The sequence below is a fragment of the Tachypleus tridentatus genome, chromosome 1 (assembly GCF_004210375.1).
Source record: "Tachypleus tridentatus isolate NWPU-2018 chromosome 1, ASM421037v1, whole genome shotgun sequence".
NCBI lineage: Eukaryota > Metazoa > Arthropoda > Merostomata > Xiphosura > Limulidae > Tachypleus > Tachypleus tridentatus.
The window spans coordinates 143,117,054-143,144,073 of NC_134825.1; the positions used below are offsets into that span (position 1 = coordinate 143,117,054).

At 32.3% G+C, this 27,020-nt stretch overlaps 1 protein-coding gene across 1 annotated transcript in view; it reads left to right on the forward strand.

Moving 5' to 3' along the window:
• Nucleotides 1-7,241: 7,241 nt before the first annotated feature.
• LOC143255624 (cyclic nucleotide-gated channel rod photoreceptor subunit alpha-like) overlaps nt 7,242-27,020 on the forward strand; it is a 141,557-nt gene continuing 121,778 nt past the window's right edge. Inside the window, exon 1 of the mRNA XM_076511608.1 lies at nt 7,242-9,010. Coding sequence (XP_076367723.1) covers nt 7,699-9,010 — 1,312 coding nt within the window. The 5' untranslated portion in view covers nt 7,242-7,698. The remainder of the gene's footprint in view (nt 9,011-27,020) is intronic.

Sequence of the window (27,020 nt, forward strand, 5' to 3'; positions counted from 1 at the left end):
ACCAAAAATTGGTGACATAAATTCAAGTTTGTCTTGACGTAGTGATTATAGGACTAAATAACATGAGTGTCATTACTAACCTTTCATGCCAAGAAATCTTCAAGAATACCATTGATCATATGATAGTTGTAAGAGCTGTAAAGGCAATTTCAGGAGACATGTTTTTATCACTTTACTATTCTATAGTTAATAATTTATAGGTGTCTAATAACAGTTTTTAAAATTGTTTTGTGTTAGTTTGATTATTCACACCTATCTTTACTTTATAACCTATTTCATAAGTCAGTCTTGAGAACAGAAGTTAAATAAAAAAATTAGTATATTCTTGGCCCAAATGTTTCCATTCTGTTCTGTATTGATAATATTATCTATGGAGTAGTTATTGAGTAGTTATTCAAGTAGCAACAGAGAAGGTAACATATGATCGCACAAACATGTTGTTTATCTGGTCTGTTATAAGTTATTTTAAGCAGTTTTTCGTTAAAACATACATACACACCTGTGTCGTATTAATGGGTGTACTTCTGGTGTAATCTTTTTCAAAACAAAGCAATGCTTTGTTCAGGCAATTTTCTGTACTTGGTGTAGTAGCATGTTTCGTCACGTGTCATAAGTTAAAAGAGGCCAAATTGTTCGACTGCCCTGAAATTATATGAAGCAGACAGACATTGCCAGTACAGTATAGTACCCCAAGTGTACTGTACCCAGAATCCGAAACGTCGTCAGGTTATAGGAACCTTTGTTACAAAAAAGTGTATTGATAGACGTTGAAAAATTACTGCTCGTGTTTTGATCAGGCTAATAAGTAAAAGTCGAAGGAAGTCTTCCAACACCATATGACAGGAATGACATAGACACATTCACGCCAGGGTATCCAGAAAAACAGCGAATAAGAAACTGACCAAACAATGTTATTTTACAAGAAGAAAGATACATGCAAACCGATATTAACCAGAATTCACCGCCGGCCGACACTGTGTTACTTGAGCAACCCAGCATGCCAGCTAGCGAAATGTCATCTTCTCTGGTTAGTTCTGTTTCCGGCTTATTAAAACTTATTGTAGCAATCGTGTTCGTCGTTTGCCTAGAGAAGAGAGAAATGAAGAATGTTTTTCCCACAGGAAACGCACAGGACGTGGTAAAATACCTGTTTCTTCGTTGTGGAATAACTTCTTTAGATATCCTACAGAGAAATGTCAAAGACACTTCTTGAAGGCAATGTTATTGCCATATATTGTCCTAGCATATGGCAATAACATTTTGTATGTCCCAGGATGGCGATTCCACTGCACACAGTGAGGATAATATACAGGATAATCTCGAACAGGAAGAGTCACATAATTGCAATGGTCAGCAAAATCCTTTAAACAGTAATCCCATTGAAAATTGTTGAGCAAAATAGAGCTGGAATATTGTTGTTGTAACTTATTGCTATTGTAACTTAGTCCAGCGCCTTATAAGAATAAGTTTGGATGCAATCACGGTGGATTACATCAACAACCTCGTTTTGGAGGTTTTAGAGTACGAAGAGGACCAATCAAACGTTGAATGTTTAATATTAACTTATATAAGGTTATAGACGCTGTTTATAATAATTATATGTTATATTAGTCACTATGTATGTTTTGGTAAGAATTTTGTTGTGATGGATGACGTTCTGAATTACACATATTTCTATCGATGTCTGAAAAACTTGTTTGATATTCTAAGAAATCGTTCATGATATCCATAGAACCTGTCTCACTATACATGATACATAAGTAGATGTTTAATACAGCATGCATTTTTCAGTTTGACAGCACTGAGTGTATTTGTATTCCACCTTAATAATAATTATCTTATTTGTTACAAAATATGCAAACATTATGGCCAATACTGAATATGCCAACCACTATATAGGTATACCCCACGAATACTCTTTCTACTAGAATACATTCTAATAAAATCATATAAATAAATATATATGCTACATAAATTATTCAGTGTGTGTATGTATTTATAGGTATATCTGTGTGTGTGTATGTATTTATAGGTATATCTGTGTGTGTGTATTTATATGTATATCTGTGTGTGTGTGTATTTATATCTATATATCTGTGTGTGTGTATTTATATGTATATCTGTGTGTGTGTGTATTTATATGTATATCTGTGTGTGTGTGTGTGTATTTATATGTATATCTGTGTGTGTGTGTATTTATATGTATATCTGCATGTGTTTATAATAATGTGTGTATATGTGAAAGTGCATAAATGAGTTATTATGTGAAATATAACATTAATGATATATTTTTCCTTGTTGTGTGAAAGTATATCAATATTTTGATAGCTTATTATCATATATCTGCTTTAATATCGATGTCTGTTTAAGTTAAATTTATATTTAGAAATGTACATAGCTTATACTGTTAAATCTGTATTGCAAGGTACTACCCTATTGACTAAAATTGTAGAAGATACTCGGGTGGAAGAATCAACAATATATGTGTGTACGTAAACAATAGTGTATCATCTATATTATTGTACAGGCTAAAATTTCTAGAAACTCTTCTCAAGCTCATAAATGTAACCAACGCAACACGCCATAACACAGTATATGTTATTGGTTTGCTACTGTTAGTATACTGCAAACCTCGGAAGCTATAACTGTGATTAATGCTTACTAATCGGGAAACTAACAGATATTTGACCAGAAACTTTAATATTTCAGACATTATAAATCGTTTAAATTCAGTGGATTAAAATCAGGCATTAATATTTCTTACGAAAATATAATTTAATTTCATCGGTTGAAAAGGCCGACGTGTGATCAGCGAAGAAAGAAAAATACAGTTTTGTTTGTTTTGGAATTTCGCACAAAACTACTCGAGGGCTATCTGTGCTAGCCGTCCCTAATTTAGCAGTGTAAGACTAGAGGGAAGGCAGCTAGTCATCACCACCCACCGCCAACTCTTGGGCTACTCTTTTACCAACGAATAGTGGGATTTACCGTCACATTATACGCCCCCACGGCTGGGAGGGCGAGCATGTTTAGCGCGACGTTGGCGCAAACCCGCGACCCTCGGATTACGAGTCGCACGCCTTACGCGCTTGGCCATGCCAGGCCAGAAAAATACAGAGCAAGCTAGCTCGCTGTTAAGTGAATTCGATCTACATCAACTAATGATTAGTGTGCTCAGAACCCTCGATGATGCATCAATGAAGCTCTGTTCCAGAGAGAAACCTAAATATTGTTTATAAGTTTGTATAACGTTTGCTATATTCCATTATTTATAATAATCTTTATTGTAAATTGTATTATTGTTTGTATATTAAAATATATATTTGTATTAAAAACTGTGTGTATCAGTTTTTTGGCAAATATCATAATCTGGATAGAAACTGACATTTATTTAGCTTCTAAATCTAAATTACAATTAACTTCAGTTTCAGGCAATTTCAAGTTTTAATACATGACAACCTACAACATAACTTTGAAGAAACGTTTATGTCAGTTCTCATAGCTACACCCTTCTGTTTCTTTATAGAACTTGTCGCTAAAAGGAAATACATATAACGAAAGAACTAATTCCTCTAATCTGATCAGATGTTCAGTACGGGATTTAGATTATCCCTTTTGTTAAGATAGTGTTATAGGTTTTTCAGTCCAACTTCATGTAGAATGAAAGTATGTAAAAATGTGATGTCAAGTGCCAGTGAAATAACAGAGACTGATTATTTGTCAAAATTCGCAAGATTTTCTAATGCCTCGTTATTTCTTGAATGTAAGTAAGAACTAATGATCTAAGAAAGTTAAGATGAAAAGCAGGTAACTAAAACAGTAGGACAACTGCATGTGAAAACCTTCAGTCTCCTACGATTTTCTCAATAAATATCATGAGAAAAAGAATAATACTGAAATCTTAGGGTTTTATGCAGTTAAATTCTTAGTTTCTAACGGAAGTTATTTTTATTAATGTTTCCATAGTGATATTAACAATGTGGTAATATTAATCAAAACGAGTGTTATCACAAACAGTGTAGAACTTTCAAATAAACATATATGTAATAACAGCATGTTCAATTTACAGTACATGTGGTAACAAGTACAGAGAATCGAATTCTGGATTTTAGTGTTGTAGGCTACAGACTTACCGCTGTCTAACTGGGGGGCGTACCTAATGGAAATCTGTGAAAAAATTCCATGTTTGTCTCCACTCTTAGCATTCCACTAAATGTGCTTTTCTTGTATCTTTTACTTAGTCACAAATATTCATAGCTAATTAGTGAGATCATAGCTTTATTTTTCACTTGATATATACAATTATTCTTTATTGCTAACTCCACGGAGTGTTAAATGCACAAAGTTTAATGTAATTTGGGCTTAAATCTAGATTTATTATACTTCTTTATAATTTTCAAATAAGAATATATGGTGTAATATAAAGAAAACAATCTGTTATTAAATATCGGTACAACACTATGATTTTCTTAAACCAATACTATTCAATAAATATCATAAATATTTAATATTTTGTTTCAGAAATAAATTTTACCGAAATGAAATATACAGTTTGTTTTATTTTATTTCATGAGCCGAGAGACAGAGTAATGAAGAAACATTTTGTTAAGAAAGAATATCTGTGTATCAGTCTTCTTCATACAATTCTTACATATCGACATTTACTTAACTTCTAAATTTAAATTATCATTTACCACAGTCTCATTCTATTTAAAGTTGTCATACGTTACAATGACTAAAAACATACGTAAATATATGTCGGTATATTAAAAATCAAACTTATCATTAAATGTAAAACAGGAATTAATATAATACTATCAACACAGAGCAAAAAACATCAGTGTTATACTCGCTGTACAAAAATATGAAAGATATAAAACAAGAGAACAGATACTGTAGTAATATCTATCACCCATTAATGTTGGTATACTCTGTTTCATCAGTAGCCACTAAACACAGATAAAACCAAGTAGACATAAGTCAGTAAAACATAGAGTCATTTACACAGGTTATCAAACAATATCTTCATTGAGTCATGCTCTCATTCAGTGTAGGTGATAAGTTGTGTTGATTTTGTAGTTATTACTAAAATAGTGTTGTACTGACAGCTTATTGGTACAACATGGAAACATTAAAAGACCACTGTTAATATCTAAATATTTCAAAAGGTATATGAAAACTGTTTACCAGGTAAATTAAGACCAGATCTGATACCTGAAGTCCCTTCAATACAAATATCGTAGTAAAAGCTCTAAATACCGAATATTTCTGTAATAGTATAGTGAAATGATATTAAATTATCACTGTCATTAAAACATCTTTAATATGGTATCACATAAAACACTAGACTAGCTACAATTAAACTGTTACTAATTCATATACTGGGTAAACTGGGACATTTCATTAATGTCTGTAGATTTTAGAAATATAAATAAATTGTTGTGTTAACTTATATTGTATATAGAATGTTAACCCACCAGGTTAAATCGTTATTGAACAACATCGTTCGTCCTTTCGTTATAGACGATAACATGCCAGATAAATCTTACCCAAAACGATGTCAGCCTAACTTCTGTCATTGAGTAATCCATTCTTTTACATAAATAACGTAAACACGAGTTAGGCTTCTTTACGTATTATTTATTGAGTGAAAACATACTTTGCATTTAGAAATTTCCTCATTTAACAGTAAAACTCTAAAAAAATTTAAAAGAAATTTTCAGTTATTTTATAGAATAACTATTATTCTAGGATACTAAATCATTTTTAAATCCATTCTATTTGAGTCATTTAATACATAAAGACATTATTAAGAAAACAAAAAGACCTATTACACATAGCGTATATATGTTTTAATATAACTAATGTTCACACCCTTAATGAACTTGAATGGAACTTTATTGTAAGAAGATAGTAATCCGTAAATAGGTTAAGTCAAGTGCTTTATAAAATATAATAATGTTAGACACGTCATTAGTCTTAATATAAGGCATATGTTTTGGTTCAAAACAGCTCTCCAGATAACCTCCGAGTTTTCTTTAATAATTATAGTAGCTTTATATCCATACCAACTTACAACTTGCTACCGTTTATCAGATTAAATTTATTTTCCTTCAATTAATTATTTACATATTATTCGCATTGAATTATATGTATTACAGAGTTTTTATCGGTTTTCAACTGAACTCTATGCTTTAAATGCGTTTATTCGTGAATATTGAGTTACAGACTCATGAAGAATCAGTCAGACATACGTAGGGATTAACTCGGAATCTCATCTAACATCGCAAGTAAAGTTAAAAAACGTAAAACTTATTACGTGAATTTTATCATTATTGAGCACTTTGAAATTTGTTTACAGTTAAACTATTATTATTCTGTAATTATAACAGATCTAATACAAAACTACCGTTTTATTTGTAATTCTAAATCTATATAAGGTTTAAAATGTGACACCAACGAAAATGCTGTTTACATTTCTCTTCTTATCACGTCCTTCCCTTTTCAAGTAATGGGATTGTCCATTCTGTAGGCTCGTGATCAGCTGGAGAAGCAGTTTGCTGGGGGTTTGTTGTGCTCATTTATAAGGAATAAAAGCTGAGCCAGTTGCTCGACAGACAGTTCGAAGAAGATACATGTGACAGTTGACTATTTTTTTTATGTGTTATATCTTTGTCAGATGTTATTGTAAACTAGTCGTCTCAGTACCAATTATCTTATGTTGTTTCATCACAAGTTCACCTCTAGTAATACAAACAAGATTAAGAAATAATCAGTTTAAGTTTTCACGTCAGTTGTTTTCCGTTAGTAGAGATGGTCGTTTCTGTAAACCTGTTTCAAAAACAATTAACAGCACCACAGTGATCACCATGGAATGATGAATATCTTTGGAATAATATTTAGGACTAAAACCCTTGGTCTGTCATGTAAGTTTAGTCTTCTACATTTCTAGAGCTGTCGAGAAAAGCAGAGGAGGAATAAATAATGTTAATTATTTGTTCACAGCTAATATTCACCAAACTAAGATTACATTAGCACAAAAAACCTGCAGTGCCAATCTGTTATGTTGATTGCACGTATATGCATTATGAAATGATCGTACGTCGCAATAATTAATGCTTCTGTTTTAATTCTACTGTGATGCATACATCTTAGTCAATGAGCGACCGGTTAGCAATACATGTACTTTGCAGAATGGAACATTATTCTGAATGAATTATCCAGGATTTCACAACTAAAATACGACCTTATCACTAGCAGAAAGCTAAAAACTAGTTAACTTGTAAATCATGTTCATTGTCAGAGAAGCAGATAGTCAAAGTCGTGATAAAATAGCGTAACTATTATCTGAATACAACGTTGTACTCACTCAGGAAATGCACACACATGTATTTACAGCAGTGTTTTGTTTCGGGATATCTCATTTGTTTTTGACTTATTTGCCTGCTTGCTTTAGTCTCGGACATAACATTTATCGGTTTACTAATAAAAGTAAAACACTACTGATTAATCCTAAATAGGTGCCAAATTTACTAACATATATTTATTACAGTAACTTTAGAACAAGCTATATCTTCATACGCAGACTATGGGAAACTTTATATCAGTAAGACGAGGCGGTAGAGTGTAAAGTTGAAGATCTGATTTAGCAGGTTTCTTACCATTTTGTATTCTAGGACTAGTAGATAACTTCAGAAAATGAAACAAATACCTATAGCACAAGTGAGAAATAGCCGTGAAACAGGAAAGATCGTGAAGCACACAAGCTGTTCTAAACAGGATTTGCAGTTAGATGATAATCTGGATGAAATAGCCGTAATTAGTAACGCTGCACCGGAAAATGTCAAGTATGGTAGCGGAGCTCTGAAAACCAACGGACCACGTGTAGTTCCGGGAATTATAACTTCTGCTGGGAAGGAGTGTTGTCGTCTCGCCAGCGACGGACGTAGCGATAGCAGCTCGCGCATTCCACTATCTTCACCTTTGTACTCTACAAAATCATTCGAAACTTTAAAATCAAAATCAGCTTCAAAACAAAGTTTGCTGGAAGCCGTGAGCAGAAGGTTTCATGGAGCAGATCCAAAACGGCGGTCAAGAGAATCTATGGCCTTCATTAATAAAGCCCACATCGGTTCAGATCTGGAAATCTCTCGAAAAGTTAGAGAGCAGCGGCAGAAAGGAATCAAGCGGGATTTTGAAAAATTGGAGACGTCCAGTTCAAGTAATGAAAAACTTGGTTGTAACTGGACGTTTGTCTTTGATCCGTCAGGTAAGCTGTCCTATTACTGGTCTATGATCATTAGCATTGCTTTTCTTTATAACTTTTGGGTAGTGATCTATCGGTTTGCCTTTTATGAAATAAATGCGAACACCATTGTGGCCTGGCTAGCACTAGATTATTTTGCAGACATTATATACGTTTTAGATATTGTTTTCCATTTCCGTACTGGATATCTGGAGGAAGGAGTGCTACAGACGGACTCGGACAAACTACGGAAGCATTATATGAATTCAACTCTATTTTATATTGATTGTTTATGTCTCTTGCCAATCGATTTTCTATATCTCTCCATCGGATTCAATTCAATTTTACGCTGTCTACGATTGGTAAAAATATATAAATTTTGGGGATTTTTAGACCGAACCGAACGACACACAAACTATCCGAACGTCTTTCGTACGGTGTCTCTGACACATTATCTGTTGGTAATATTTCACTGGAACGCTTGCTTATTTCACATTATTTCCAAAAATGGAGGATTCGGTTCCCGCAATTGGTTCAACCCCCGTGGTGAAAACTGTTACGATGTAGTGTGTGAATATCTTCATTCTTTTTACTGGAGTACCTTAGCCCTTACTACCATTGGGGATTTGCCGAGACCCAGAACTAAGGAAGAGTACTTATTTCTGGTCATTGAATTAGTCTTCGGTTTGTTTCTTTTCGCTGCTGTGATGGGCCACGTGGCCAACATTGTTACAAACGTGAGTACAGCAAGGAAGGAGTTTCAAGGTGAGATTACTTTAATGTTGTCTGAAGTCCTTCATTAATTCTAACTTTACTTATTTAGTTATAATTTCCGTGAGATTGAAAAAGGCTGTTTTTTTTCAAATATATCTTGAAACATCTTACATAGCAAAGTTGAGTTTGAACTGTGTTAACTGTACTTGTATTTTTAATAGTAATAACAATAGTTACATATTACTTTGTGCAAATGACTATCACGTTCAACTCCATAATAATTATATGTGAATTTAATAAAACATAGGTAGATGATAAATATTTTATTATTATAACAACAATCTAGTAAACTGATTACTTTTGCATGTTAGAACCTAACCATCAGCACACAAAATAAACGTTTTTAACAAATATTTTATAGTAAATCCAACTGTTATGTGATTTTGTTTACAATTCAAATAACAACAGTTCTCTTTGGAGATGATTATAACAAATTAACTTTCCTGGGATAAGTAAATTGGCTTTATTGTCCTAACTCAGCAACTAAATTGCATTCTAGATGTATGTATCACATATTTGTTGTTTAATTTGGAAAAAAAAAACTATTAATGGAGGAATTTACTATACATATATGTGTATGTGTGTGTTTTGTTATTTTAACTAAAAAAACAGGGCGAAACAAAAACAAATTAAACAAAAAACCTTGCATCAACTGAAAAGATCCCAGGGTACAAGCTACAATGTGGGATTATAAAATGTACCCTAGGTTTTGTAGATGACTGAAAAGATCCCAGGGTACAAACTACAATGTGGGATTATAAAATGTACCCTAGGTTTTGTAGGTGACTACAAAACTAGAACCCACATAGCGGTGGGGATCACCGTCTATCGGTCTTAACCTCCATTCACCAGTCTCACATAAAAAATATAACGAATAGCGATAGATATAGAATTAGAAATTAGGAGAGAGATGTAGGTGCTCAAGCCCACAACGTCCCACATCTATACCACCCTTCACTTCCTACAGACAGTTGTGAGAAGGTGACTGCTCTCCAAAGTAAAGAAGAAGAAGAAATTATTCCTCTTTTTCAATTAATTAATCGGTAAATAAATTCAAATCGAAACTATTAATCAAAAATTATTAATATTTTAGAACCGAGAGGTTTCATAATATTTAAGAACTTAGAAGGCAATTTAATTTTAAAACCTAATAGTTCGTTAACGTTCAGAAGCTACAGATGTGATAAAGTATTATAAACTATAGGTCTAATCTAATTATGATATCATAATCTGTCATTGGTGGTAATATTCGTCTTTAATTTTTTGTTATTGTTTCCTACTAAAAGAAATTTATTTCTATTATTAATGATATGCAATTTATTTTACACATAAATTGTAAACGCATAATATGAGCCACATTAGTGGCACATTATCCTGTTAATTCTTAGATTCGTAAATGTTGATTATATTGTATATTGTAAGATGTTCATAGGCATCATAAAACAAACGATAAACGACATTCGGTTAAAAAAATCGCATTAAAACGAATTCCGTATAACTTCTATTTTAATTCTGGAATGATACAAGCACCTTATAGTGTCCACATGTTTTATATTGTTCAATTACCTATTCCATATATCTTTTTTAAATTTTTTAGTATCGGAAAAAAACATTCAAATGAAATGTAAAGCCTACTTTATAGTACCATTAAATATTTTTGAATATTCACATTTTACATATTAAATGCATGTAAATGTCCACGTTAACCTTATGTCAATATATTACGTTAACCTTATTAAATGTATGACAATATCCACATCACAAATGTTAAATTGTGTCAACATATCACGTTAAACATGTTAAATTTACGTCGATATCCATGATACATGCTAAACGTATTTGAATATATCACATCAAACATGATAAACGTATGCCAATATTCACTTTAAACATATCAAACACAGCTCCATACTAAGTTCGTAATCCTTTTCGTTACTAAACTTTCACCTCGGAAACAACACTCATTAATAGCATGAAGTTTATGAGAAGAAGACGATAAACCAAATCTGTAAAATACAGTTTGCTCATACACTCCACCGGGAGTTCAGATAAAGTGTTGTAAAATACAGTTTGCTCATACACTCCACCGGGAGTTCAGATAAAGTGTTGTAAAATACAGTGTGCTCATACAATCCATCTGGAGCTTAAAGAAAGTGTTGTAAAACACAATGTGTTGATACGCTCCATCTTGAACTTAGAGAAAGAGTTGAATCCCTTGACGTAATGTAGTTTAAATGATATCACATGTCTACCGTAATGTATAAAACTAATACATTAGAACCAAATTTGATTCATTACATTTTATAGCACAGTAAAAAATATAATAAATAAAGGATGGTTTATTATTAAGTTTTTTGACATTTCTAACAGAAACGTAAGCAAAACTTTTCCAAGAAACGAAATTAAACCATTCATGAGAAGATTACATTAGTTTATTTTGTAAAAAATGATCATTGAAATCTCGTACAGACTTGAACATATATGGAAGATATATTGTCCTTGCTTTAAAATGTATATCCTCAGTACTGTGTTATAAGTATAAATGCAAATTATAGTGTTTCTCCTCCATTTCAATTTAAAATGATAACAAATAGTAAGGAAAGAAATAATCTTAAAATTACTAACACCTAGATTATTTTAACGGGTGAAGTAATAAATATCATAAGTAATGAGAAACAGTTTGATACTTCTGGAAAACAAGTTTGTGCACAAATAACACAATAGTTACAGAAGGTTTCTACGAAAATTGTCGATATTACAAACATGAAGAAGGATAAAAGAATTCCACACAGATAAACGTATTTCATTGTATTTTTGAGTTATTCGTAGTTTATAATACTGTAGTTCAAAAACAGTTTTATGCATTTAGTCATTGTATGATGTCATGATGTTTTATATGCACTCAAGGCCTATGTACATATCATATATTTTTTTATTCAACGTGATGCAACACTATGTTGATGAAAACAAAACAACTCATACTTTGTAAGTATTGTAACGTCATTATCTTATATACTGAAGTGTCTTATACATTTTTATAGAATTGCCCTACCTTCAGAAGCAGATGTTAATACCATGTTTGTTATGCGACTTTTGTTTTGTACCTTATATGAAATTATTAAATATTAATATTTAGATGTATAAGTTTTAAGTGGATGAGGTCAGTAACTAGTATTCTTTCTTCGTCTCTGTTAAATATGGATTGATAATTAAAAAGATGGGCAATTTTCTAATGGATGATACTTTCTATACGTAAATAGTATACGCTATAATACAGAATAGACATGTTCTCTAACTCTCGAGACATAGAATAGATGTTTACATATGATAATAACCCAATAAAACTATTAGAAATTCGCGGAAATGGCGTTATCCATTACTTGTATATTAATTATTATTTTTTTGTATTATAGCAATCGTTTTCAACATTATGGCAGCTCTAGATCTTATGCACTAAAAATCATAAAACTATATCAGTCGTATTTTATCATGCTTTTCCAAAACAAGTTACATCATATTTCGTACGAACATTGTGTTATTCTGGAGAATTGAAGAGAATAGCAGTTTTACACAAAATTTATGACGAGACATATAAAAGCCTCAGGGGTCAACATCAAATGAGAAAAGAGTAACTCTTAATATATTAGTGATTTACTAGTTTGTGACCTTATATATTTAATACTTATCTTTGACCATGTCAGTGTTTTGTTCCGTAATGATTTGCAACTTCTGACCATCTTTAACTACTGTCACTAATAAAAAAAGTGTCGATTTATTTTGTAAACACTGACAACTTTATATCTTTCTAATATATATCATCACAAGCTGTTAGATGGTAATATTCCCCTGAAAGTTATTTATACTCATATGTGTAGCTAACGATGATAATATAATCATATTTCTCAGTTTTTCTGATATTAAAACATTATTTTTTATGTATGTTAATAGATATTTATTATTATTAAATCAATGGTCTAGCGAAAGAGAAGAACGTTGAATTTACGTATAACTTTATCAAACAATACAGAGGGTTGAGTATGTTATATTAACACGGTCATGAATATGCAAACAGCAAGTTGTAGCTGATGTAAAGTCACTGTGGCAACGCCTGTATCAGAACTACATTTTGTCTACTGTTTTATAAGTAATATGATGCTACCGAACATGTATGCAACAGTTCCTGTCCATGTGTAACGTTTATTCACACATTCACGTACACCAGAAAATACTATGCGATAAAATCAAAGTGAATCTCTTTTATAAATCTCAAAATAGGGCCAGAAGAGTTTGGTTCATTAACATAAATGTTCTTTTCACATTTCCTGTTCATACGTTGTATACCTGTGTATTGATACGGGTACTAATGCTGTTACATATGAAAACATACCGATCAACTCCCCGAAAACAGCGGCTGGATATTTTGGTGAGATGACACTATTGAAATAGTCGTTGGAACCATTGCTGTATTAGCTGGATTATGGAAAGCTTGCAAAGAAAAGGGTAGTGTTTTCACACGACCGCTCTATGACTGAACCATTGCAACGAAAAATACATTTCAGAATTAATATAAATGTGCGAGATCGTTAGTCAAATCATAACTGGACGGAGCGACTTGTTCTGTAACGACTTTATGAGGTTCCGAAGTCTTTCTTAAATAACGTATGAGCCTTTGTAAGCCTATCTGTGTAAACACTTCAAGGAACACTTTCACACTTCGTTTCCTCTATTGCACTGCAGTAATCCTTTTAACTCTCCATTTCATTAAGTCATCTGTTTTATCTCTACACCTGAAAATAAAATCCCATATATTGATTTCAAATCACTTTTATCAAAGACAGATAATAAATTCTTGTCTTAAGTCAGTTACATTGTTATTTGTCTACACCGCTACAAGTACAATGCTAACAAAGGTTTAACTGTGATGAATGGTGTGAAATCACACTAAAATAAAACTTTTAAGTTTTAAATCTACTATTTCATTTTACTATCTTCAATACATATAAGCATTTTATAATTTCAAACGTGTGAATCCAATATCCATATCTTGAATATATGGAATTTGTGAGTGTACTAAACAAAGAAAGAGGTTATAGTAAATCTTTTTCATTGGCAAAATTCAGTAGAACAAATAGCAATAAATAATTTCTTAGTCAAATACTTATTGTTTAAATCCTTCATATAATATTGAAACACAACCAAATTATTGTGACGCTATACAAAATGTTTTCTACCTGTGGATTTTTTTTTTGTTGCATTTGTTAGTTGCCAGACAATCTTTCTCTTCCAAAAGTAGCACAATAAATGATCAGAATTAAACTTAAGCTTTGAATTTATTAGCGCTACATAATAAATGCCCCTCTCTGGCACAGCGATATTTTACGAATTTACAACTTTAAAATCAAGGGTTCGATTCCCCTCGGTGTACTCAGCAGATTACCCAATGTAGCTTTGCTATAAAAACACACACACGTAATAAATATTTCCCATGGTTGAACGATTAATTACATTTGTGAAAGGTTTTAGATTCATTTGATGTGGGTTAGGGTTACAAAAGAAAGTCTCTGAGTTAACTCTGTTTAGTGCTATACATTTTACAGAAGAATTGTTGTTGTTGTCGCTCAAAGCGACAGAAGATGCTGCGTGAGGATCGAACCCTCTTATTTTAGCGCAGTAAACTCCTTAACCTGTCGCAAGTATATCGATAAACTTCTAGAACTATTTGTATTGCTTGAACAAATTATCGTTTCGGAGATCAATGAACGTTTGTTTGTGAATTTCGCGCAAAGTTGCCCCAAGGCTGTCTGCGTTAGTCATCTTTAATTTTGAAGTAATAGGTTAAAAGAAAGTTAGGTAGTCAACAACACCGACCGCCAACTCTTGGACTACTCTATACCAACAAATAAAGACTGTAAAGTCCGTAACAGTATTCTCGCTGCCCGCGGATTGCGAGTCTAGTATCCTAATCTCTTAGGAGTAGGTAAAGAAAAAGCAAAGTAATGCAAAAAGCATTAACTATTAATATAGTGATCTAATACTATTTTTGCATAAAGTTCAAGTATCTACTGACATTAGTGGTTGTTACGACTTTTATGAGTGTTCAACAATAGATGAAAAATTCGTGATATAATTAGCTGTTTACTTTGATTTATGATAATAAACGCTCAGTAAAGAAACAATACCAAGATCTCTTCAAAGAAATGAAATTATTTATAAAATCTCTAGTCTATCATTGGGCTTAGAGACCAAAGAACTCTTGTTTAGAATTCTGATTAGCAAGTTCTGCTAAGATCGTTGTGAGTGAACACAATGTAGTTCGTTCCTCTAATGCTTTTTGAAAAAGAATATTCAACTTAAGAATTTAAAACTACTATGAAACCAGCTTGTCTCTGTTGTTTGTTTGTTGTTTGTCTCTATTGTTTGTTCCAGCTCTGTGGAGCGTAATATTATTTTTTATTATTCTGTCATATATTCTATTTATTCTATATAGATTTGTAACTTTCTTAGCGTATAAAATAAGGGAATACACTATATATGACATTATCTTTAAAAATATTTTTTTATATTATATGATAATCCTAAAATATTTAGTAAAAGTTGGGTACAATATCTACAGACATTTGAACTAGTGTAAGGCTGTGTGCAGAGTTATTTCAACAATATATGTTTCACTGGTGCTTAACTGATATTTAATATTTTGTCACAATTCCATTGCGTACCAAAATAAACCTGAAATTTCAAAGTCACTTACAGCATCCGTTTATTCGTTACACTGTTATGGTAGAAGTTTTGTTTTTAATTTTACAACTTTAAGGAAGGATAAAATGATACGTTATTAAAAATAAAATATTTACAATATCATTATAAAAGCTTAGTAAACACAAAGATCATAAGCTTGACCTATTTTTTGCTATTTTATCATTAAATGTTTCATGTATAATGCCTTGAATTTTTAGACTCCTCACAAATGACTCTTTTCGACATTTTGAAATAAAAAATCTGCTCTTTTCCACCACAAATTATGAAAAATCTAGACAAAACTAAATTTTGAATAAAATTTCACTTGCGAATTTTGAATTTACAGATAATTTTAAATCGAGTATTTACATTTATTACTACTGATTTATAAATATTTAAAAGAGTTGTAATAAACAATGGATACTTATATTTTGATGTATAGGTTTGCATGTTAATATCTTAAGTTTAAAATAACCTATTTATTTAATTCATATAGTTCATATACTGAAAAAGGTGAGCATTAAATAGCTTCATCTTGTGCTGTTCATGTGTACAAACCTTTAAGACAAACATATAAGTATAATGTTTGTTTTTCTTTTATGAAGACAGTTAATTATTGTAAATATTTATGTATAAGTTTACCATAAAATTCTTATCAACCAGGTTTCGATACTATAATAAAATTATAAACTTACTTTAAATTGTATACTTGCTTTTTGGCAATATAAGTCATTCGTATTAATGGATGAATTTGTTCTCCAAAGAAAGTTCCTTCATTATATTAATTGTTGGTTGCCAAAAAGTGTGATCATTTAAAAGCATTTGTTACGTTACCCAATGTTTATCACTTTAATCTATTTTATAAACATTTAAAGACAACTCACACTTCAATAATCTTCTGTATGTTTTTTTTTAATTATTACGATTCTGTAGTAAAAAAAGTGAGTCACATTTTTCTTCAAGGGCCAAAATACCGACACTATTATAGTTTAATGATAAGTGAATAAAACTTAACATCTAAAGACATTTCTCGTGAAATCTGATAGTGATAACAATCGATGCCCTTACAAGTCTCTAATATCAATAACAATTTCGGTTTAACTCGGCTTTTCACGAGCACTTCGTTCTTTTATTAGTTGGTTAAGATACTCTGATGGACATTTGTCACTGATTCAAATAATAAAATAAAACTTAACCTTTTTTTTGTCAGTTACTTGACTCCTGCTCTCAAAAGTGTCAAACAAATGGTTTAACCTTTTAAAGTTTAGCTTTAGAAAATTTAGTTAAAACCATATTTGACTAAGTACCTTTTATCACATTCATCTTGATTCGTCCTGATACGTTAAGCATTTATTAACTTAATGAGCTTTACTGCTTTTTCGTTTTAGGTGCTTTGCGTTTCTACCTAAAGATCTCTTCTTTCCGAATTGTCATTAAGAACATTTACTAAAATTTCTGACAACTTTAAACATCCAGTATTTCAATCTAAATATGAGAATACAAGAAATATTCGTAAGTAATTGAAAATTATTAATTAAAAAAATAATGTATTAAATAAGGATGAGGGTTTGGCGGGACAAACTGTATGAAGATGACGTGATATCATGCAAAAACATGTAAATTAAGATATCACATGATTTAATAAAAGGTATGAGTAGTGGAATATGTTCACTCCAGAAGATGTGTGTAAAAAAGGGTCAGAACAGATCAAGTGTAATACGGCTGCAGATCAGTTTCAAATAAAAATGATGTTTATTATATAAGCAAGACGAGATTGTTGTTAATAACTGTTTACACTTACTTGTGATTCTTCAGAAGCATCTAAGAAGTTCTATGCATGGTAACATATTACTTATGAACAAGTAATTTCAGTTAAACAGAAATATATTTTATATATTGCGTTTTAACGTGATATAATATATATATATATAGTTTATTCGAACAGTTTATAAATAGAACATTTTTACGAAATCATGTTTTTGATGAACACATTATCAACTATTAGCCATAATGCTGGGAACAACAAAGGAACTTCAGAGTGTCATTGTGTAAAACAGAGGTTAGCTGAAGTCCGACTGTGCCTGCTCTGTGACATGTCAATATAACATACTCCATAGAGCCAAATTTTACTTTATTTAACCTGTTATTTTTAATGTATAATTTAATTAAGAGTTTAATGTGCGTAACAAAAGTATTTTCTTAAGTATAGCACGCCTTAACGCCGCCAAATACGTTTCCCCTTTATATTGAAAAAGCTGTCATGTGATTCGGAGTTGTATTGCACGCGGTTAGAAACTGTGCTAAAATGTGACTGTTTACGTTTAGAACTGACATGATATTACTGTTATTTGAGGGTAGAACATTTTGTTATAAATGGTATATTAATATCTTGTAAACTTAGGAAAAGAAGTTGCCAAAACGGAAGCTAAAGCAGTTGTATTTTCCTATTTCTATTGTTTGTGTTATTAAATTTCTACATTTACTCATTTTACAACTGCGTACCTAAAACTAAGTGTACAACCATGTTGTAACAGTTTCATCTGGACTGTTTATTATTATTAAGTATATTAAACCAAAATCTTCTTAATAAATGACAGTAAAAAATATATTTTTAAACCATTCACAAACCGTTATCGTAAAAAAAAAAACCAAAAGCATCAGTCATATCGACAGTTTTATAAATGATTTTAAACTTTGGGTTGCAGTAAAAACACGATAAAATCCATGTTTTTGTATTTCTTATAGAAAAATCCACATGTGATTATCATGTATCCAGTAGTTTTCATTTGTTATTTTATGATGACGTATTCAACTCTATGCAAAATAAAACTAAATTAAATCCTGAGATGAAAATAACAATCGCTATATTAATTTTTTAAAAAAGTTTTAAAACACTTGCAACAACAATGTACATCGCTTGTTACCAAGCGTGAAAATACATTAGAAACATTAATTATATATTTTAATTATGTTATTTACGTGTAGATTTACTTTTTCTATGGGGAACTGACAATTTCGTCTCTTTAATAATGTACAATTTGGCTTAACCATTCACTCTTTTGAAATTGCTTTGTTTGTTTGAAATTAAACACAAAGCTACATAATGAACTATCTATGCTATCCTCACCATGGTTATCGAAACACGATTTCTAGCATTGTAAGTCCGTAGACATATTCCTATGTCACATAAGGGGGTGTTGAAATTGTTAATGTTGTCAAAGGCGCCGGATATGTATTTGTAAATATTTATACTAAACATCAATTTAGGACAACTAATATAAGAAGAAAATATTTACAAATATTATTATAATTGAGCGTGACAATTATGAATAATCAAAGTAAAGTAGAAAAAGTAAATAGAAGTAAAAAATGCATAAGCATTTATTATATAAACATCCAATTTTTATGAAAGTATTCTTGCGTCATTTCAAATAATATAATCTGACGAAATGATTATAGTTACTTTCAATGTTCACCATTTATCTTGCTCGCAGAATAAATGCACCAAAATAAAAAGAAATCCTTTGACCAAGCACTTTCAAAAGGTGGACCTTTCTTTTTCAGAGACAAACTTGCACGTGTAATTTAACAGTAATTACAAAGACTTTGTACACTAAAATCAGATTTCTTTGCCACGTAAATAATTTACAACAGACCTTGTCTATTCTATAATATTCCCAAAATCCTAAATATTCGGTCAGACAAAATAGTCCAAAAAGTGATAATTGGTGCAGCTGACTAGCTGTTTTCCCTCGAGTCTTTAAGTTAAAAATTAGAATTGGCTTAGCTTCACGCAGATAGCTCTTGTGTAGTTTTGCGTTAATATTCTACAGAGACAACTCGTATCTAGAGCAGTAAAAGGCAGCAATCAATGATATACTTGTATAGGCAAATTAATAAATAAACAAATAAAAGTAAACGAAAATTACATTTTGAATATATGTAAACCTATAAGTATTTCATTACTGCCATTTTAAAAAGTTTGGTGTTCTCAACGCTTAATGTGCTTCTTATATTCTCTTCATCATAAATGTGTTATTTAACCTGTGATTTTCTAGGGTAAAATCATCTTTAACCGATCGCTTTTTCTATAATCTTGAGGCTATTGTTAAAGGTTTTATTCTCTGAGATGTATTGCCTATAAACACTGCTGGCCAAAATCTTAAGGTTAATGAACATAAAGAAAAAATATGCATTTTGCGTTGTTAAACTTAACCACTTATTTTAGTAAATCTTCGAAAGATGAAAATGAGAAAAGGAAAAATTAAAAAAAAACGTTTTTTTGCATTTAATAAGAAAAATGTGAACACTATGAAATTAGCCTAAATACTAGCTGGTCAAAAGTTTAAAACAATACTGAAACGAAGCGTTAATCGGTAAACACGTAATGAAATTTAGTCATTTATGTTCAAGCATTAGCGTTGTCAACATCTCCCACTGACATCTCCTGTGTTAGGTTGGGTACAAACATTGCAAAGACTGAAAAGTTGACAGAGTTTGAACGTGGCAGAATTGTCGAGCTGCAAAAGCAAGGTCTCTCTCAACGTGCCATCGCTGTTGAGATTGGGAGTAGTAAAACTGCTGTTGCAAACTTCTTAAAAGACCCTGAGAGATACGGAACGAGAATTTAAAGTGGTTGGCCCAAGAAAATTTCGTCGGCATTGAGCAGGAGGATTTGACAGGTTGTCCGGCAAGACACCAGCCGATCGTCGAACCAGATTAAGGCGGAATGCAGTTCAAGAACAAATAGACGGCATATACGAGAGAAAGGCCTTAAAAACCGTAAATGTCTTCAAAGGTCCCTCCTTCTTCCACACCACGAAACAGCTCGGTCCCATCTTTGCTGAGAAGCACCAAACATGGGACGTAGAAAAGTGGATGAGAGTTTTGTTCTCTGAAAAAAAAATGACCTGGATGGTCTAGATGGATTCCAAAGTTACTGGCACGATAAGGATATCCAACTGGAGACATTTTCTACACGACACAGTGGAGGAGGTTCCATTATGATCTGGGGTGCTTTCTCCTTCCATGGAACAATGAAGCTTCAGGTTATACAGGGGCGTCAAACATTACTTGGCTACATTGGCATGTTTGAGAGAACATCCCTATTGACTGAAGACCCTCGCTTGTGTGGAAATGACTGGATCTTTCTGCAGGACAACGCTGCAATTCACAATACCCGCAGGATAAAGGGCTTTTTCATGGCGAATAACGTGATTCTTTTGGACCATCCAGCGTGTTCGCTCGAGCTGAGCCTCATTAAAAATGTTTGAGGGTGGATGTCAAGGGAAGCCTATAGAAATGGACGTCAATTCCAAACAGTGCATGATCTTCGTCAAGCCATCTTCACTACTTGGAATAACATTCCAGCCATCCTTCTGCAAACGCTTATATCGACCGCGCCAAAGCAAATGTTTGAAGTTATTCGCAATGATGGCCGTACAACTGACTACTGATATCTCTTGTTGGGCATTTCCTACCCTGTTTAGGATTCTTTTTGGTATGGTCTTAAACTCTTGACCAGCTAGTATTTAACGACACAAAATGCATATTTTTTTCTATATGTTCATTGACTTTACGATTTTGGCCAGCATTGTATATCAGCAAGAATTATAGAACTACGGAATACAAATACAGATATAAATTTAGACAAGGTAGGAGCCGTTCTCAGCTAAAATAATTTCATTTTTCAAATTGGGTGGTTGGTGTATGGAATTGGTTGCCTTCAAATTTTATGGAGGCAGCAAATTTAAGTGAGTTTAAAAAAAAACATTGATAGATGTATGAATGATAAGAGCTGATTTTAATTTTTTAATAGTTTTAGTTTGGCTTAGAGGGTAGAACAGCCAAAACGGACCAACAGGTCACTTGTCCCGAAACATATTGTATGTTGTTATTTTGCTCATTCCATTTTGTTGTATGTTTTCTTCACAACTAGATGAACTATCCAATTTTAACTCACTTTAAAAGTTAGTGATTTTGTAATTTAATATATAATTACTTCTTCTCTTTACATTTTCTACTTCAATTGTTTATATCAAATTTTTAACTTTGTGTAGGTTAAATCATTAAATTCGATGACCATTAAGCATAATTATATGAAAAGAAGAGGCTTAACATGCTTCAATTATAATAGTTCTGGCAGAATTTAATAATATTATGAAATTTCCCAATATGCGATTCCTCACGTGTCTAGTGACTTTAAAATAAAATATTTTAACAATATTGTAGCTGATATTTCTTAAATGTGAAATAAATCTTGGCATAAACACATCTGAATGTACATCACACTTATTAAATCCACCTCTAGCAACTTCTTTGTATGTAAATCAGCGCTAAATCCATGACTTCATTATGAATTATTAACGTGTTTAAAATGACATTCGAAACTGTTTTCACTTTTTCCCCAAATATTTCACTTCATCGTTCTTCTGAATCAAGTTAGTAAATGCCTTCACTTCTCACAATGATTGGAGAACACTTATTAACCTAGCTAACTCATAACACGTAAAGCTCTTTAAAGGACGATGGTTTCCGTTACTATAGCAACGTCAATGATATGCTAACGTGAATAGATGCGAAACTCTCAATGGTACACGAGCATAAAATTTTCCTAAATGGGTATATGCTTATAAGTTACTGTGTGCTTAATTGTTACATGTTACGGCCAAGTAAAGTTATATACTTTACTGCCTTACATATGAATATCATAAGAATATCAAGCTGTTTTATTTTAAACTTCAATATCAGTACTCAACACCGAACTTTAGATATGTGTGGATTATGTTATTCAAGATAAGTGATTAATAGTCGTTAAGTTTATATATAAAATATAATAATATTCGGAGTTATTTAATTGCAAACACCCAATTTCTGAGAACAAAAAAATTATTATTGGTTGTTAACAATCACTCATTGTTAATCAGATTTTGAAAATCGAAACTCTCTCTCACAGTTTCTCTCTGTATATATATACACATTAGGTAAATATCTATACTTTAGAATGTATCAGCATTTGGAAGTACAAACAATCTATTTTTCTTTTACGAGAGTTTCTGAAGAAATTCAATATATATTCCCTTCGCTTATTTACAAAGTTTCATGGATTACGTTCTTTCAATAGTATTAATTTTAATATTTCTTCCAGTTTGGTACAAAATGGTAAAAGTTGTATTTGATTTATATACTATTTATTGCCAAAGAAGACTGTAAACATCAAAATGTCATCACGCCTACAGAAGTTTAACCTTTCCTGATGTTTATCGTCATAGTATTTCATGCATGCTAAACATGTTGTGATATAATTTTTTATTGAGGTGTTTCTTTGACAACCTATTGAACTACAAGTGCATTGGATTTGAAAATTAATCTTAATTTTATAATTTTTAAGCGTAAATCTAACATAGCAGGCTATTCGGTTTGTGCTCACAGCGGGTAGAAAACCCGAATTTTAGCATTATCAGCCAACAAAGTTACTGCCAAATCACTAAGTGACATCTTTTACTAATAATTGGACCTACATTTATACCTACATATATTTATATAAATATATGTATGTACATTAAGAGGAAGATGTGTATATGTCTACATTCAGATGACTTATTACCAAATGACCTCATGTAAGTAACAGTTCTTTTCCTAGCGTAACCTTGTTACTATGCGATCCTCATATAACTAATAGTTCTTTTCATAGCGTTTGTCTTGTTACTAAACTTCCTTCATGTAAGTAACAGTTCTTTTATTACTACTGTATTGTTACTAAATAATTAACATCTATCAGTCCTTCTCAAAGCTCTACACTGTTACTTAGTGATCCTTATATAAGTTACAGTCCTTCTCATAGCACCACACTGTTACTAAGTTATCCTCATGTAAGAAACAGTAACCTTGTTACTAAGTGACAATAGCTCCGCAGAAAAAGAACCACTGATGATACTTGTGTAGTTTAATGTAAATGAAAAGTATCTTAACTATTACAACTGATCGTACTCCACATTATTATTTGAACTGTAAACTAAGTATCTGTTTTATGCTTTTCTCTTATCATCTGATCGTAACCTTGTTTTGCTATCTCGCTTAATTCCAAGTGATAAGGGTAGCACTCACTTGTAAATACAATCTTACGTGTAATCTAACCATAAAGAGTTCTTAAATATTTAGGGTATTAATTTTTGTTTTATTACGCTTTGCAACTAATTTAGAAAACTTATTATCGTGGATTAATTGTCATCTAAACTGTATAAAAGCCAATGTGTGTGTCACGTCACACTTGATTTCTCGAAATAGAAATAGTCATAAAATCCAAAATCCATTTATGCAGAGAGAATAGTTGGATAACTGTCTGTCCATTATGATTTTAGTGACAGGAATGCGTGAAACGGGGGGACAGTACTATGAGACATTATAAGTGTAATAAGTGTTGATACAATAAGCCTAAAATAAGGAGGTATTGTGGGATCACCTAGGCCAGAACTAGTTGCATACAATTTATCATGAAAACAAAAATATCGATTCAGTTTTAAACTTAAATCGCTTCGGAGCTAAGCTATTTCTTGTTATATTGCCAATGTTTTTGTTAGAAACCAAACGTCTTTAAGAATTAAATAAATATTTTTACAGTTTTGTTGTCTATACATTTCATTTTATACTTTCAGTACATAGATTAACAACAGCATCATGTTATGCATAGTGTTATATAATTGCACTAACGTTTCTATATATTATAACTTGATAATCTCACTGATTTTTACCAATAATTATTTTATGGATACGCCACGAATTCATTTCATGAATGATCTTACATTTGATTGGCTCACAAAGGAATTTACCGACGTTTGACTACCTCGACTGAACTTTTCTGCTTCTTTATTGGTCAAGTTTGATTTCGCAAAATTTATTTATTTCAGTTAAGTGTGAGATAAGGGTATATATGTTATGGGATGAGAGTGGTAGTACTTGCCCCGTCATTTTTGACGGGCTTTATGATAGTATTTTATAAATATGAGTTTTAATGTTGATATTCTGAGTTGACAAGCGATGTTTTATGACAAGGTAAATTGTACGATAAAAGATAGATAACTGTAGTAAGGAATGATATAGACCATCAACGTGTAAACAAAGTCATTCTCCAAACGCTGCCTTGTTTCTAGGTAATCCTTAAGTAGCATTCTTTTTCAAAGCACTTGTCACTAAGTTATGCTCTTGCAAGTAACATTCCTTCTCATAACACAACATTGTTACCAAGTAACCCTTATATAAGTAAAGTAAAAGTCCTTCAAATAGCGCTGTGTTTGGTAAGTAGTCTTCATGTAACAGTCTTTCTCATAAGGACATCTTGTTACTAAGAGATCCTCTTGTAACTAGCACTTCTTCTTAAGTACTACCTTGTTACTAAGTTCTTCTTATGTAATTGACTGTTTTTCTAACAGCACTGTAGCGTTGCAATGTTATTTTCATGCAACAATTCTTTTCATAGTGTTACTTTGTTGCTAACCTCTCCTTATGTAAGTGACTGTCCTTCTTATAGCACAGTCTTGTTACTGCGTTATTTTCATGTATAGCTTTCTGCTTATATGTTATATTTATTCTCGGTATTGCACTACAGCATAGGTTTGTTTTGTTTGTTTGTCTTAGAGCAGAGCCACATTGAGCTATTTGTTGTGTCCTCCGCAGGGAATCGAACTCTGAGTTAGGTGCTGTAAATCAGAAGACTTATCTCTGCCCCACTGATGGGCTATAGTCTAGGAAAGCATTTTGGAACAAAAAGTGACATAAATAAGTTCTTTCTTAACTTCTACTATAAGATGATATCTGTCCATCTAGATGTTTTTTTTTAACGTTCTTTGGTCTTGGGACCCCCACCCCATCCCAGTGGCTAAGCAATAAGTCTGCAATAAATCGGGTTTTGATGCTGTGATGGGCAAAACACGCTGTGTAATTTTCTGCTTAGTAACAATTAAACCAATCTTTACTTCTTAATAGACTTTAAACTCCGTACCCAGCCAATCAGTAGGGTTTTAAGAATATGTCGTTAACTTTTAAATTTATCACCAAAAACTAATTAAATATGTTTTGTTTTTGTTTCACTTTTACTTTTTATTTACTGAATTTACAGCTTTCAAAGTCTTTATATCATATTGTTACTTTGTTGGTTATTATTTACTATCTGTAATTAACGTTACTGGCACAAGATAATCGGTGAGTAAAAATATACATGAATAATAAATATATCATACCTGGCAGATGAAAAGTAGATCATATTCTTTCTCTTCATACTCAATGATGCAAAGTACTCTCTTTTTTTGCCGTAGTATATATATATATATATACTCTTCAAAACAAGAAACGCAAAAGGGATATTTTTTTTATTTTAAAGAGAAATATATGTAATAACGTTACAAGCTCAGAGTATGTGATGTTGCACGTGTTAAGGCACTGATTATCAGACCAAAATGACAATAAAAGTTGTGCACTTTGAAAACGGAGGAAAACATCGGATTTTTCGCCAAAACGCATTCGTGTCCAATAAATTTGTTTGAGAGATCCTCATCTTCTGCAAGTGCAACATGTGCAAAATCCCTATAAAAAGAGACGGGTTCTCGGTTTCCATAGCTCAGTGTTAAGCCACCGACACGCAATACAGTTACGCCAAGACTGACTGAAGCACAACGCAACAACGCCATTGGTCGCTTGGAAGCACGCGAATCTCGATTAGATGTTGCCAGAGCTGTGAATGTACCACAAGGCTATGGAATCTTCACCAACAACATGGATCAACTGGTGACCGTCCACGATCTGGCAGACTTCGTGTGACCACGCCCGCACAATATCGCTACATCCGGTTACGTCACCTTCGGGATAGGACCACCACTGCGACGTCTACTGCCTCAACCATACCAGGGCTGCGTAGGATTTCCGATCAGACCGTACGCAACCGTCTACGAGATGCAGGAATCCGACCTTGACGTCCAGTCAGAGGCGTCATCCTCACCCAGCAACATCGTCAAGCACGGCTGCAGTGGACTCGAGCACATCGGGTATGGCCTCATCGACGAAGGAGGCATGCTTGGTTCAGCGATGAATCACGTTTTATGCTTCGTAGGCAGGATGGAAGGACCCGTGTTTACCGTCGCCGAGGTGAACGTTTTGCAACAAACTGTGTGCAGGAAGTTGACAAATTTGGTGGTGGAAGCGTCATGATGTGGGCTACCATCGCCTACAATGCCAGAACAGACCTTTTGCACATTCGAGGGAATCTTACGGCTCA